The sequence below is a fragment of the Phocoena phocoena genome, chromosome 10 (genome assembly GCF_963924675.1).
Source record: "Phocoena phocoena chromosome 10, mPhoPho1.1, whole genome shotgun sequence".
Classification (NCBI taxonomy): Eukaryota; Metazoa; Chordata; class Mammalia; order Artiodactyla; family Phocoenidae; genus Phocoena; species Phocoena phocoena.
In genome coordinates this window covers 38784836-38799985 of record NC_089228.1, presented here as the reverse complement: position 1 = coordinate 38799985, position 15150 = coordinate 38784836, and the positions used below count along the sequence as shown (strand labels likewise).

The following is a 15150-nucleotide window of genomic DNA, read 5'->3' as shown; positions in this document are numbered from 1 at the left end:
GTGTTTTGGGGGAAGATGTCCAGTATCTTGGGGAGGAAGATGAAGTGTTAACTGGCTTTAGTCTGAGTGTTCCCAGAAAAAGAGAGAGTTGAAAAGGACAGTTAAAGGAGGCATGCAGATTCAAGTCTGAGGAGGAGTATTCACCAGCCAGTGTCAGCCACAATGGGGATCTCAGAATTTCCTTTCTCTTGCAGCCTAAGGCATAAACTGAAGAAGAAAAAAAAAAAAAAGTGGGCAAGGAGGGGTGAGTCACCAGGTACCCAGAGGGGAAGAAATTGGAGTCAGTTTGGAAAGCCCTGGATTCCCATCCCAGAGCCTAACCAGAGTGTGGCCCGGGCCACACTGACCCTTTACAGGAAAGGGGAAGAGTTGGAGCAGGAAGTCTCTCCTCATGGGTTCAGCTGTAGGACATTGAATAGGACCCTAAATCCCCAGGCTATCCACATCAGCATCTCTGGAGGGGGGCCGTGGACATAGCTTTTAACAAGCACCCAGGTGATTTTTGGGCACTGTGTATTAGCTCCCAGAATAGGACCTGGTAGATCTCGGGCACTGGCTGGCTGGTTACAGCTCTAGCTCCCCCCAGGACTGCACTTGCTGAGGACCCCTCAGTTCACAAGCACTCATCCCAGCTAACTATTCTTTTTATTTTTTTTATTTTGGCCATGCTGTGAGGCATGCGGGATCTTAGTTCCCTGACCAGGGATTGAACCTGTGCCCTCTGCAGTGGAAGTGCAGAATCCTAACCACTGGACCACCAGGGAAGTCCCCCCAGCTAACAATTCTTTATGAAATGTCCCTTCCCTCAGCTCTTTGACTCCATCCATCACTGTTCCAGCTGTGCCTCTCTGCCATCTGACCCAGAAACACTGTGAATTCATAGGCCTCAAGTTTAGGCCACCTGATCTTCTTCTTGTCACTCTCCCCAGGTGAGACCGTATCCTCTCCAATGGCTACTTACTGACCCCTTGACTAGACCTTTGTCTCCAACCCAAATTCCTTTTCTGAGCCTCTTGTAAGCACCTGCTCCAGATATCTCCATCTGGATGTCTCATGCGCCAAATCTGAATCTAAACACTTTTCTTCTCCCCACACCTGCTCCTCCTTGTATTACCTGATTGCCAGTGATGCCACCTTTCCACCTCAGACCTTCACACACTGAACTCCCTGCCTGTCCACCTTCCATCAGCTTGTTCCTCAGCTAACTGCTCCTTAACCTCTCTTCAGCTTCACTGTCACTCCCTCCAAGAGACAAAAACGTGATCCTCCCCATTGGGCCAGGCCCTCTAATTTATTCTCAAAGTACCCCATACTACTCTCATAGAACTAAATATGCATTTAGTAATTATAGAGTCTTTCTGCTTTCCTGAGGACTGTATCCTGGCACCCAGCAGAGTATATGGCACAGGGCTGAATGATGAGTGTTGCAATAAAGGAGCAAAGGGCTTTTAGAGAAGAGATGTGGGGTTTAAGGAGGTCAAAGACGGCCTAGGTATCCCCAGATATACCCAGGTGAACAGGTTGTTAGTTTCCATTCCAGCAGTCAGATTTGGAGTCTACAAATAATCCTCAAAAATCCCTGGGGCTTCCCTGGTTGCACAGTGGTTGAGAGTCCGCCTGCCGATGCAGGGAACATGGGTTCGTGCCCCAGTCCGGGAGGATCCCGCATGCCACGGAACGGCTGGGCCCGTGAGCCATGGCCGCTGAGTCTGCACGTCCGGAGCCTGTGCTCTGCAACGGGAGAGGCCATGGCAGGGAGAGGCCCGCGTACTGCAAAAAAAAAAAAAAGAAAAAGAAAAAAAAAATCCCTGACCCTGTTTTTTTGTTTGTTTTAAATTTTATTATTTTTTTTACTTTTGGCTGTCTTGGGTTTTCATTGTTGCACGCAGGCTTTCTCTAGTTGCGGAGAGTGGGGGCTACTCTTCATTGTGGTGCGTGGGCTTCTCATTGCGGTGGCTTCTGTTGCAGAGCACAGGGTCTAGTTGTGCAGGCTTCAGTAGTTGCAGTGTGTGGGCTCAGTAGTTGCAGCATGCGGGCTCAGTAGTTGTGGCACACGGGCCTAGTTGCTCCATGGCATGTGGGATCTTCCCAGACCAAGGATCGAACCTGCGTCCCCTGCCTTGACAGGCGGATTCTTAACCACTGTGCCACCAGGGAAGTCCCCCTGACCCTGTTTTGAGTGGAAAGTTATTCTCTTTATATTAATTGACAAACACTGGCTGATTCATGCTATACACCAGGCCCTATGGACCCTGAGGATATGACCAGCCCCTTTCCACCTCCCAGACTTTCACCCTTTGGGGAAGCAGACCAGTCACTCACAGATGTAATCAAGACTTTTGGTTCTGAGAGGAGCACAGATAGAGTGGGGTCTCAATGGGGAACAAAGCTCTGTCTTGTTACCTCAGAGGGGACTCAGAAGTGAGGTGGAGAGGCCTTACAGCCAGAGGGAGGTGGGCCTGTTTTGATGATGGAGAGAGAGGGAGCCAGAACAAATATAGCCCTTAATGACCTAAGGGCAGGCAGAGGGGGAGGTCAGCAGCAAAGATGCCTGCTTAGGGTTAGTAGAAAAGTTCTTGAGAGTTGGTTAAGACACAGAAGGGACTTGAGCCACCAATTTGAGCATAAACATTGGGACCCCAAAACCTCTGGACCTTGTTCTGGACTGATAACACATATCTGGGTGCTTGTCTGTCCCAACAGAAGCTTCATTGCATACAAGCCCTGCAGAGTCCCTTGTATTGTGATAGGAAGTGCCTCTAGGTCTGTCTCAAGAGATTACTGACAACAGGAACAAAAGATGGAGAAGTTGGACCTGAGCCATACCTGAGAAGCAGTGCTGGCCTCCAAGATCCACGCCTATCCTAAGCCTGACCATGCAATTGCAACTGCAAGGCATGGTCAGAACAACCAGTTGTATACTCTTCTGAGTACCTGAGAGGCAGCAGCCAGTAAGCGCAGCATCAGAGCAGATAGAAGCACTGGATAGCGCTATGCAAAGAAGATCTAGCAAAGTAATGGGGAAAGAGTTATGTTGCATAAGCTGCCAACTGTGTAAAGTGGGCTTGTATGGCCCTAACACTTGAGGAGGCTGTTACCAAGTAAGGACTTGCTGCCCAACACACATAGAAGCCAATACTATGGCACCCACTTTTGAGCAAAGAGCTTTATTGTGAGGTTGACCGGCAAGGAGACAGGAGGCAAGGCTCTCAAATTTATCTCCCTAATCTGGGGTTTGGTCAAACTTTTTTGAGTTAGGGGAGGATGGATTCATATGTGGAAGCACTGGTGGGGCAGGTTTTGACTGGAGGGCTTTGGAACTTGGCCATTTATGGTAAGGTATGGTAAAGGGAACTTCAGCACTGGGTCTTCCTGGACAATGGATCTTTCACTTCTGAAAGGGTTCCAGCATTCAGGTTCTGGTCACGTCTGGGTTCTTTTGGTTCTGTGGGGGGGGGGGAGGGGTGGAGGTGGAAAACCTTGGTTCCAGGCATTATTAGAATTCAAAATTTCTCCTCTGTTGCATGACTTGCGGTTTTGTTCTGCTATCTCTGAAGAACAACTCAGTATCTTGTTATCAACAGAGCAGGGCCAGTTTGGGCTGCTTCTGCAGTTACAAAGCCACGGACTCTAAACGTAAGTGGGAGCCCATGGTGTTATTTTTTGTGAAGGTCATTTTGAGCAGAGCAAATACTCAGAAAGGAGAGGCCTAACTACTGAGGATAGGCAGTCAGCCTTTGAAATTTCTTCCTCTTTTTGAAATAAAGACTTTCTCTTGTAACAGGGCCTCAGGATGGCCCTGCTGCATGTCCTGGCAGAGGGAGAAATGCTGAGACAGGAGCTAGGATTCCCACAGAGGAAAGAGTGAATTCTACAGCAGACAAAATTTTGGGATGTTCAGGCTTGGCTAGGTAATGCCAGCCAAGGAGTGGGGGCTTAAGCTCCCAGCCCTATGACAATGAGGTTAGTAGGAAAGGTGTGCCCATCTGACAATGATACAGGACATACACACAGCTCTGCTCACACTCAGCACTTTATTAATGAGAAAGCTGTGGTCTGGGAAAGGGGAGGCTGGGATGGACAGGACCAGTGCCCATCTCGGGGGATTTTCCTGGACATCTGGCGTTCCTCCATGCAGGTTTAGAGGAAACACCTTCATGGATAAAATCCCCAGAGGGCAACGCTGTGACTGCCAAGGAGCAGGGGTAGGAGGGGCACCCTAGGCACAGCTGGGCCCCTGAGACAGCAGAGCTTCGATGTCAGGCTCGATGTCGATGGTCAGAAAGCGGCGGCTGTACCTGCGTACGGGCACACCGTCTGGGCCCACCAGGAACTTCTCGAAGTTCCAGGCAACGTCGTTGCGGCACACCGGAGACCAGGTGATGAACTTGGGGTCTGTCATGAGGGCAGTGGCGTCGTCACTAGGCGTGGGCAGAGCCTCCCGAAGGAAGGTGAAGAGCGGATGTGCCTTCTCGCCATTCACCTCGCACTTCTCGAAGAGCATGAAGTTGGGCTCGAACCCGCCGCCTGGTCGTACGTACTTGAGGCAATTCAGGATCTCCTCGTTCTTGGCATTTTCCTGCGGGAGGGGAGAGCAGCTAGGACCCGGGGCTGCGAGGGGAAGCGAAGCCTTCTAACTGCAAACATTGTTTCTCCATGAGTCACTAGACTCTGGCCTTTCTTGCACAACCCCAGGGTGGACCTCAACCCCAGCCGGGACGAGCGCCGGAGGGAAGTGAGCCGGTGGCCCGCCTCTCCGCCCCCAGGGCGCGCGGCTGCTGGGCCCGGCGGGTCGTCCGCCGGCGTTCCTAACCGCGGTCGCACGCCCACCCCCACTCCGCTCGGCCAGGCGCACCTGATGCCCAAACTGGTTGCACGGGAAGCCGAGCACGACCAGGCCCCGGGGCCCGAGGCGCCGCTGCAGGTCATTCATCTGGGTGTAGTCCCGGACAGTTGTGCCTCAGAGCGACGCCACATTCTCAATGAGCAGCACCTTGCCCCGAAGGGACCCCAAGTTCACGGGCTCCCCGCCGGCCAGCGGACGCGCAGAGAAGGCGTACACCGAGCGCGGGGCCGCTGCAGCCAGGGCGGCCGCCGAGCGCTGAGCGGCACACATGGCGTGGGTGCCCAAAAAGACAGGGCAGAGCCGCGGACTAGACGAACACGGGGGGCCGGGAAGCACCTCCTTTTAACAGGCGGGCGACCGAGGTCATGTGGCTCGGGCACTTTTCCGGCCGCTCCTACACCCCTCCCCCGCTCGGTCCCGCCTCATCCGGCCTCTGTCCTACGACTGTGGTCCCGCGAAGCTGGAGGGTGCGGTCGGGCCGGATGCGGACACCGCCCAGACCGTGCCGAGGCGCGGACGCGTTTGGTCCCGCCCAGGGAGCGCAGCGCCGGCACTGTGGCAGTCGCCCGGATTATACAGCCCAGAGCCCAGGCCGAAGAGGGCTCCGGATTCTTAATGGTTCTTCAGCGATTGGGGCCTGGCACGGGGAGACTCGCCAGCAACATCTTTCGCTGCCTGTGGCCACACAGCCCTCCCAGCCTATGCCATATTCCTACTCCCCGAGAAAGTGCCCTATTGTCAGGCGCAGAGGGAGTTATGACTTGTGATGATGGTGCAGTTAGCAGCAGCTGCCAAGGCAAGTCCTCTGTGTTGACACTTCCTGGTTCTAGGAAGGTTAAGTTGGAGGAGGGTGGGCAATGCTGGGGAGAAAGGGGGCGGGCAGCCAGGGCTGGACTCCAAAAGCCAGCAGTTTCTAACCCATTTCCTTGCATTCTGGGGCTGCCCTAGACTGTGTTCTCCTCCTGGCCTCTGGTTTCCCTCCTACTTTTACACCCCCAGTGTGGCACTACCCTTACACAGGTTTTCTGGGGTCACTACTCAGGCCCTGCTCCAGACCCCTGGAGGGGAGCCCAAAAGCATGCAGGGCCCAGGGGACTCAGTCGATTTCAGACCATCCTCAGCTTCATCTGGAGCTCAGGCAAGGAAGTAAAAGACACTGAAAATGGACAGGTAGTAAGAAGAGGAAAATATCACACTAAGATTTGTCCATAAGAACGACTGCTTGGAGTACCCCTCAGTCGGCTGCATTCCCTACCCCACCCTACTCTGAACTTGAATGTGACATAAGATAATCACTTCCACCTCTTTGGGAGAAGCCAAGTTAGTGCCAGCTTTGGGGTGGGGGTGGGCAAGCCGGTACTTTGCCCCCTGAAGGAACCTTCCAAGGTGAGCTAGGCAGAATTCATCCTCCATTCCCAGCCCTGGAGAGAGCCAACACAAACACCAGGATACAGGAAGTTTAGAAAACTGCCTTTATTCTATTAGTAGTTGGAAAAATTAACTGGTACAGAAAAAAAGTTTAGTCAGCTGGAGAGGACAGAGAAACCGTGGGCCACCCAAGAGAACTGGTGGCTCCTCTGGGAGGGAACCTGGATACAGTGAGAAGAAAGAGCACTGTGAACTAGAGCCAGATCCTGCAGTCCAGGTGAGACAGGTTATGCCACCTTCTGAATTATCTAAGTGCCTCAGGCATAAAACCAAATTCCTATTTACTTAGCCCAGCTCTGGGGAAGGGGGTACTGGAATATGTGGGGCCGAAAAGGGGAGACATGGCCATCTTTTATCAGAGAAAGTGACAAAACAGGAATTTAAAAAATGAATTTTCCATCTGACTTTATTTTCAAATACACTTTCTTTTTTTTTAAAAAAACCAATACACTTTCTGTGAGGATGACAAATATCAGTATTAGGAAATCCAATTATACAAAAAATACTACATCTAGTCTGGGGTAGATATATTTATTTTTGGTAACATACATTAAGCGGCACTAATTACACAGTAACTATAAGGTAACTAACATGAAACCACAGAACTGTAACTTTGCCACAGCTGCGTGGACTTGGGCCTTTCTGGCTGAGCACATTTTCAAAAAACTGGATTGCCACCCAGAGCTATGCCAATGAAATCTGTTAAAATGAGTAAAGCTCTGAAGTGGTGACTCACCAGAGTACCTTGCAGCTGAAAGATGATAGGCAGGACATGTTAGTTATAAAGTAGTTACAGCCTAATTCACAAAAGTTACCAACTGTTTCTCTTTCTAGAAAGAAGCAAGAAGTTAGGAAATTCCTTGAATTAGCGCCTAGTGTCAGGTGGGAGTGCAGAGGAGGGCTGTTAGAGCAGTGTCAGAAGGACCCTGGTGGGTCAGGTGGGTTGGACATCATTAATAATCATGGTTGGCTTCTAAATACTGGTAGCAAGATGACTTCTGATTTGTAATCTTAGGCAAATTATAGATAAATGAAAAAGGCCAGTAATCATACACTAAGATTAATAAACAGCACTTCAAAATTAACCGCATGAGGGCTGTGCTTGCAGCAGGGTTTCACAAGACAAGGCACCCAGATTTTTTCTTCCCACGTCTGGCTTGCAGAGCCGCTCTCGTGGCCATTTCAAAAACCTCCCTCACTCCATCTTTGGTCTTTGCTGAACACTCCATGTACCCAAAAGCACCAATCCTGTTTGCCATATCTCTGCCTTCTTCCGGTTTCACTGGCTCCTAGCAAAGAGAAGAGAGCACTTTTAGTTAACAGCGTTACATACATATAGTAAGTAGGTGTATCCAAATTCATCTCAAAGACTGCTTTTAAAAAGCTGCCGAGGGCTTCCCTGGTGGTTTAGCGGTTAAGAATCCGCCTGCCAATGCAGGGGACACGGGTTCGAGCCCTGGTCTGAGAAGATCCCATGTGCTGCGGAGCAACTAAGCCTGTGAGCCATAACTACTGAGCCTGCGCTCTAGAGCCCGCAAGCCACAGCTACTGAAGCCCGTGTGCCACAACTACTGAAGCCTGCGCACCTAGAGCCCGTGCTCCGCAATAAGAGAAGCCACCACAATGAGAAGCCCACACACCGCCATGAAAGTAGCCCCCGCTTGCCACAACTAGAGAAAGCCCGCGCACAGCAACAAAGACCTAATGCAGCCAAAAATAAATAAATAAATTTAAAAAAAAAAAAAAAAGCTGCCGAACTCCCAGATTTGAGTTCTGTCTTATGACACTCATATGGGGTGACCCCCACCTCCAATATATAAAAAAATCCCTGTCAAACATGCTCTTCCCTGGGAAGTAGAGAGAAAAGGAGAGGCCAGAGAAGCCCTAGAGGGTTGAGGGAATCAGGGGCAAAATTACTCAAGCTGTTGATCCAGGGTAAGCCCTTGGGTTTTCTTGTAGTTAGCTTCACAGAGGACTGAATGCTCAGGGAAGGAAACAGATCCTGACCTTCACATTCAGACAGAGAAACCTCAGGAGAACCCGTGCAAAACACCTCAAGGCACTCCTCCTGCAGTGGGGAAGTCCTATCATTGGGCCACCTGGCTTCTCAGAAGCCAAGATGTCACCTCCACCATCACTTTTTTAAAAATATTTTTATGTTTTTTTTTTTTTTTTTTGCGGTACGTGGGCCTCTCCTGTTGCGGAGCACAGGCTCCGGAGGCACGGGCCCAGTGGCCACGGCTCACGGGCCCAGCCGCTCCGTGGCATGTGGGATCCTCCCAGACCGGGGCATGAACCCGTGTCCCGTGAATAGGCAGGTGGACTCCCAACCACTGCACCACCAGGGAAGCCCCACCATCACTTTTATAAAGGCATTAGGGCTCTCTGTTTGGACTCCCTGCCATCAGGATTTCCTGATTCTTCAGTTCCCACCAATTTATCTTTAGCCTCACATATACGAAAGTAATAACTGGAGAGGGAAATCAAGAGCCTGATAAAGTTCTTGCATCTGAAGCACTGACTATTGCTGTGATGGTCCTTTCTCAGGCAGGCAATCTTTGGAGCACAGCACTACCTCACAAGAGAGGTTCCATCTTACAGGACTAGGGAGTTTTAGGGACCCCCTCTATGCAGGCCCGAGTCAGTGAGGGCCGGATGGACAGAGAGAGGCTTCTGGTACTTCCTCTGAAACAGCCTGGTCTTTGGGGGTTTCTGCTGGGTTCCCTGAACCTCGAACCCAGGCCCCGAGTTTAAGAATGCTACAGGAAGACAGAGCCCTGCCCTAGACCATACCTGCTTCATCTTGGCTAGCTCCCGCCTTGTGTGCTCATCATTTCGAAGATCCTTCTTGTTCCCAACCAGGATGATGGGCACGTTGGGACAGAAATGCTTGACTTCTGGAGTCCATTTTTCTGGGATGTTTTCTGAAAGAAGCAAAATGCACATAATTTGGGGATACATATAATTCTATCTTGAAGAATCTCCAAAAACCCTAGTTAAATTGCAAAGAAACTTCTTGAGAAATATGCCGGACATTTAATGGAATTCCACTAGTTTCAAAACCGTGAAAAAGGTAAAATCTAACCCCCCTTCTCTTAAGCACAGAATCACCAGCTTTTCTCAGTCCCACCAAGGAACTCAGCTCCTCTGGAGGTGGCACCAGGTAAAGGCTCTGGAGGAGCAAAGGATGGCTCCACAATGGTGCCACCTGCCCCAAGAAGGAAGGCTCCCCACCAGCCATCCATGTCACTGCTGGCAGATGATTCTGACCACAGCTTACAGAAGGAGTCACCATTCTGGGGCTATAGCTGGCTCAGGGTTCACATGTTTTCTCTACACTTACTCATGGGCCCTCAGCATGACCTACCCTTGGATTACTGGTATTTCAAATGGCTTGAGTGGCTTTTGAAAATGAGTAATAACCAGCTGTAGCTTCTTGCCAATACTGTAGTAATTTAGTGGACAAGTGGCCTGGGTTCAACCTCACACACCCACTACCTTGAACATCTCAGTGTCAGGGATGACACTATAAAATGGGGATAACAGTAATACCTTACATGAGGTTATTTTGAGTCAATGTGTACAGAATACTTAGTATGATGATCATTTAAATGGTACTGATCATAAGACTATATTTTAGGAGTAAACTGTTCACTCTCTGACTTCAAGACCAAAAGGCAGGAGTTGGAATATAAAAGATGCTCTGCCTTCTGGCTAGAAGGTACAGAAGCTACATGAACAAGGTCAGGAAAACTCATAATTCTACACTCCACTCTTCAGCACACAAGACAGACATCTGTCTGCTTCCTTCCTCCTTTGCTATAGCGGCTAGAGTCAATCACTAATGTGACAACTTAAAACTCAAAGCCTTATTCTAGAACAAAGGGGTTCCCAGAGAAGTGCAGAGCAATCAAGAGACAAGGGCCAGCATATCGAACAGTGAAGGCAAACAGCCTCAGCACTGAATCTTGCTCTTATCTCTGCACCCTGTGGTCAGTTTTCAGTTCAGGTGCAACAGTGATCACTTTAAAGAGAAGGTGAGATCACATCACTTCTTTGTTCAAACCATCCAAAAGCTCTCATCTCACTCATGATGAAAGGAGAGGTCCACACCATTAACCACATGGCTCTGCAACCCTCGCTCCACTCCCTCTGCTACAGCTACAATGGACTCCTTCCTTCTGCCTGGGAAGCTCTTTTGTTGGCTATCTGTGTTGGCCTCCCTCACCTACTTCAGGTCTCTGCTCAGAGGTTTCCTTTTCAGTGAGGTGGCTGACCATCCTATGGTCATCTTCTTTTTTTTTTTTTTTTTTTTTTTTGTGGTACGCGGGCCTCTCACTGCCGTGGCCTCTCCCATTGCGGAGCACAGGCTCCCGACGCGCAGGCCCAGCGGCCATGGCTCACGGGCCCAGCTGCTCCATGGCATGTGGGATCCTCCCAGACCGGGGCACGAACCCGCGTCCTCTGCATCGGCAGGCGGACTCCCAACCACTGCGCCACCAGGGAAGCCCCTATGGTCATCTTCTAAAACAGCATACTACCATGGCCTATTCCATACCCACCTCTATGAATGTTATTTGCAACATTTCTTGCTATCAGATTTACTGTGGTTTTTGCTCTTCTGTCTCCCTTCATCTAGAATATAGGTTCCATAAGTAAGCACTCAATAATTATTTGCTGAATATATAAAATTATTACTCCAATAGTCTCCCCCACCCCCCGGAATTCAGGACATGTAAACTGAAATGAATTGCCTCTGTCTTATCTTCACTTTTCATAAATGATTTTAAAACATAATTTTTTACTTTTTAATTCAGTGATAGCAATCGCCTATGATTGCTCCCACCTCCAAAGTAATCTGATCATATCAGGACACATCACTTTACATGGATTTACACTGGGGTGCTTTAGGGGCCACTGGGAATTCCATAAAGCCAGAGAAAAGGAATCCTTATCTAGGATCAAGGGTCAGCAAATGAAATTTTGCCCGGAGTCTACTTTTATACGTGAAGTTTTACTGGAACAGAGCCAAGCTCTGTTGTGCTACAACAGCAGAGTTGAGTAGTTGTGGCAAAGTTCAGGAGATCCAACAGAGAACACATGGCCAACAAAACCTAAAATATTTACTATTTGGCCTTCTACATAAGTTTGTTGACCCCAGGCCTCAACTAGAATCTAGACTCTAGACCAACTGTCAGTGAGACAGCAGAGGTTCCAAAAAGTAAACTACTGTCACAGGGGTGGCCAGCAACAGGGCTGAAACCTGCACACCAACATTCTGATTGCTGATCAAACTTGTTATCCTACACCTAGACCCAGTGCCATGGTCTAACATCCAACCAGGTAAAAACAAAGTCCAGCATTAGGTTCACATTAGCTTTTCAGTTTCTTGATATAGACGTTTGAGTTCCCAAGACACATTTTACTAGGGCAAACTACCAGTGGACTTCTCTCCTACTCCCTAGCCAAGATAAGAGAACTTTTAAAAGGCCCTTGGCAAAACCAAGCTAATTTAGTCAGCTCAGCAAAGGGGCGCTACCTACCTATCATACTACTGCAGTGACCAGCAGTCTCTCTAGGTATGTTTGTATTTCAGAGAGGGAGATCAATCTCTCTTTGCCTCTTTTCTTTCTACCTCTGCTCTCCTCCCTAGAACCTGCCCTCTGGGGGAGAGGATAGCAAGAAACAAGTCATAGTAAACAGAGGTCAAAAGCTGAAGACTTCCTTCGAGACCAGCAGACACAGTCTTAAAAGAAAAATGTGAGACTGAAGAAGAGTAACTTTTTTGCTCTGAAGGTACTTTTGTTCCTAAAGGATTATACCTTGCATGAGGCGGCAAAGGGCACACAATCCTCCTCATTCCTATAGGCAAAGTCCATGATGTGTGTGTCTGAGGGGAAGGTGTCACATGGCTCCATTTTCTCTCTAAAGCTCAGCCTCTAGGGGCTTCTAACAGTCCCCGCAAAGGAAGGCAGATTAATTTGAAAACCAAAACTAAAACACAACTGTTAAAAATGAACCAAAGTGAAACAATGGCAGAGAGCACCCACTCTGTCTCAGTTCTGGGAGATGTTGCACAGGGGACTCAATCTCAGCTTGGCTCCTTGGACTGCATGACCTTGAGCAAGTGGTTCAAAGTCTCGGAGCACCTCCCCCAGTACTGTCATTAAAGTGAGTACAAGCATGACACAGAAAGGCTCATTCTAACCCTAACTCCCCAGCAACAGCCCAGGCCGCCAGCAGGTCCTCAACAGTCATCTGTGTTAATGATAATCTCCTTGGCCCACATGCTGCCCTGTAAAAACAGAGCACTGCAGCACCAAGCAAGACATTTCGTCATCTTCAGTACAAACCGAAAGCACGTTCTGTTTCAGGCCTTGCTGCCTTGTTTTGCAAAGTGTGAGGTCAGCATCATTCCCTCTTTTTTTGAAGGAAAGCAGCTTCTGAAACATGTGGCCAACTAAGCTAGTGGAATGTCAGGTTCAAGTCTCTATTAGCTAAGACACTTTATAAAACGGCTAAAATAGGGCTTAGAAACATTACCAGGAATCACCAAGTCATCAGTCGGTCTAGATTTTGGGAAGCAGCAGGCTCAATATCAAGTACTGATAAAAGGTGTGGACACCCAAAGAATACCTTCCCCAAATCTTAGTCCAAAAAATAGCTTTGAGGAATGCCCTGGTGGTCCAGTGGTTAGGACTCCACGCTTTCACTGCTGAGGGTGCAGGTTCAATGCCCTGGTCGGGGCAAGCTGTGCAGCACAGCCCCCCCACCCCCAACCAAAAAAAGACAAAAAATAGCTTTGTATTCGGAACCCAACTACTCTACAAGGTAGACATGGCAGTCATGGGAGACCTAGGCTGAAAAGGGACTCAGGGCTCAGGCTCTACAGTCCCAAGGCTCTCGGACTCTGGCCAGTGATGATTCTTTCTCTGAAACTCATGTCTGCTTTTCAGTCACTTGATGCCCAGAAAGGACCTGAGAAACCAAAGGTCGGCCAGGCACACAGGCAGTGACAAACATCAGGCTGCAGGGCTACTCACCTAAACTATCAGGGCTGTCAATGGAGAAACACATCAGTATAACATCAGTATCCGGGTAGGAGAGAGGCCTCAAGCGATCATAATCTTCCTGCCCAGCTGTGTCCCACAAAGCCAACTCTACCTATGATAGGAAAAATAAACATAAGAGTGCAGGTTAATCCCACCATTTACTTTCAGAAGAAGTGACACTTAACACAGTACCTTCAAATGATAGACTGTCCAAAATAGTAAAATACAGGAGTGTTCACTTTTATTAGAATCAAGCCTGAAGGTCGGAAGGGGTATTTAAATTGTTTTAGGTTGAAATTTCTCAAAATTGCAAATTTTATAAACAGATGCTAGAATTGAATAAAGTACCTAATTCAAAATGTCAAGTTAAAAATAACTTTGTAGGGACTTCTCTGGTGGCGCAGTGGTTAAGAATCCACCTGCCAATGCAGGGGGACACGGGTTCGATCCCTGGTCTGGGAAGATCTCACATGCCGTGGAGCAGCTGAGCCCATGTGCTGCAACTACTGAGCCTGCGCGCTAGAGCCCGTGAGCCACAACTACTGAAGCCCGTGTGCCTACAGCCCGTGCTCTGCAACGAGAGTAGTCACTGCAACGGGAAGCCCGCTCGACGCAACTAGAGAAAGCCCACGCACAGCAACGAAGACCCAATGCAACCAAATAGATAAAGAAACAAACAAAAAACTTTGTAGCTTATAAGTACTTAATTACAAATAACATTCTACATAGGAAAGAAAGTGAATGAACAAGAGGGGAAATCAACTGTAAACAACATGCTACTAGGTATACAAGGCAAGAGAGGGAAAAACCAGAACAAGTAACTTTTCCTAATACATTCTCACTCAACCATTTCCTTACTTTGTCTCATCATTCTGCTCCACCGTGGAAACGTGGAAACAAGACTGTATTTGAGTTGATGGGTTAGAAAAGACACCATCCTGGGTGTTAGGCAAGGTCTGAGCTGACAAGAAAGGCCTATGGCTCTGCCTTTACTGCTCAAAAAAAATGTATGAATGGCTGAATGAAAGCATCACATAGGTAGGGGGGTAATCCTTTCACACCTGGGAACCTACTCACTTTCCAGTGGTAGGAGGGCAAGCTGATGTCTGGGCTCTGGACATAGCCCTGCTTCCACACTGTCCAGCACTGCAGTCAGCCCTGTCACCACTTCTTACAGTCACAGTGGATTTTTAACACCCTTTGCTCAGGAGCCCTTTGGGGCTCAAGGAGTTCTCCCTCCAGTGCCTAGGATAGCCTTCTATTCCTAACACTTTCAGAGCCCATATTTCAGAGTTTCTCAATATTATTCCTACCTTAAAGTTGATGGTTAATTATCTCTTCCACCTTGAACCTCTGTCCCAGGATATGTCACTCACAACTTCCACACGTCCCATTGCGTCTCTGTCACACACACATACCATCAGCTTGGTATAGGAATCTGTGACATACTGATGCCCAATCCTCACAGCTGGTCTGATCTCAGGATGGTACAGCGCATTCATTCTCTGCCAAATCCCACTCCTCTGGCTCCTCCACACCTCATGGGTATTCAGTCAGACACAACAGCCAACTCTGATTGTCTCCTGATAAATGATTTCAGGGTGTCAGGACTGTCTCATGTCAGAATGGGCCTTTGTATTTTTGGTAGGTCTATTTCTTGGACCATGATCACCTAGAATTTTGGATGGTTCCCTAGGCTCTGTTAGTGCATATTTTTATGAGAATATTTGCAGGAGGTGCCCTCTCCCACTCTGGGGCTACCGACTTGCTCTAAGGTAGGTAGCTAGACTGTGATACCCTCTTCCAGATCAAGTACCTTTCTTT

The 15150-nt window shown here is 48.8% G+C and overlaps 2 protein-coding genes and 1 non-coding gene across 8 annotated transcripts in view; all 3 read right to left on the bottom strand.

The window, feature by feature from the left end:
• Nucleotides 1–691: 691 nt before the first annotated feature.
• TRNAG-UCC (transfer RNA glycine (anticodon UCC)) lies at nt 692–764 on the bottom strand. Its single transcript has one exon. It is a non-coding gene; the product is annotated as a tRNA-Gly (tRNA).
• A 3258-nt stretch (nt 765–4022) lies between these two features.
• GPX1 (glutathione peroxidase 1) lies at nt 4023–5226 on the bottom strand. Of its 2 annotated transcripts, none has more exons than XM_065884929.1 (2): nt 4856–5226; nt 4023–4579 (listed from the first exon to the last, which is right to left on the bottom strand). In XM_065884929.1, exons 1-2 carry the CDS (start codon nt 5114–5116, stop codon nt 4220–4222), a joined length of 621 nt encoding a protein of 206 aa, XP_065741001.1. In that variant the 5' UTR covers nt 5117–5226; the 3' UTR covers nt 4023–4219. The 2 variants fall into 2 exon arrangements, with proteins under 2 accessions (XP_065741001.1, XP_065741002.1); XM_065884930.1 differs by having other exon boundaries at nt 4220–4579; nt 4994–5116.
• A 1563-nt stretch (nt 5227–6789) lies between these two features.
• The window catches only part of RHOA (ras homolog family member A), a 49364-nt gene continuing 41003 nt past the window's right edge, over nt 6790–15150 (bottom strand). For 2 of the 5 annotated variants that reach the window (XM_065885458.1, XM_065885460.1), the window contains 3 exons: nt 13318–13438; nt 9068–9198; nt 6790–7563 (listed from right to left, as the gene is read on the bottom strand). In XM_065885458.1, coding sequence (XP_065741530.1) covers nt 7390–7563; nt 9068–9198; nt 13318–13438 — 426 coding nt within the window. In that variant the 3' untranslated portion in view covers nt 6790–7389. Of the gene's footprint in view, nt 7564–9067; nt 9199–13317; nt 13439–15150 lie in introns of those variants that run through there. The other 3 variants (XM_065885461.1, XM_065885462.1, XM_065885463.1) reach the window with 3 other exon arrangements.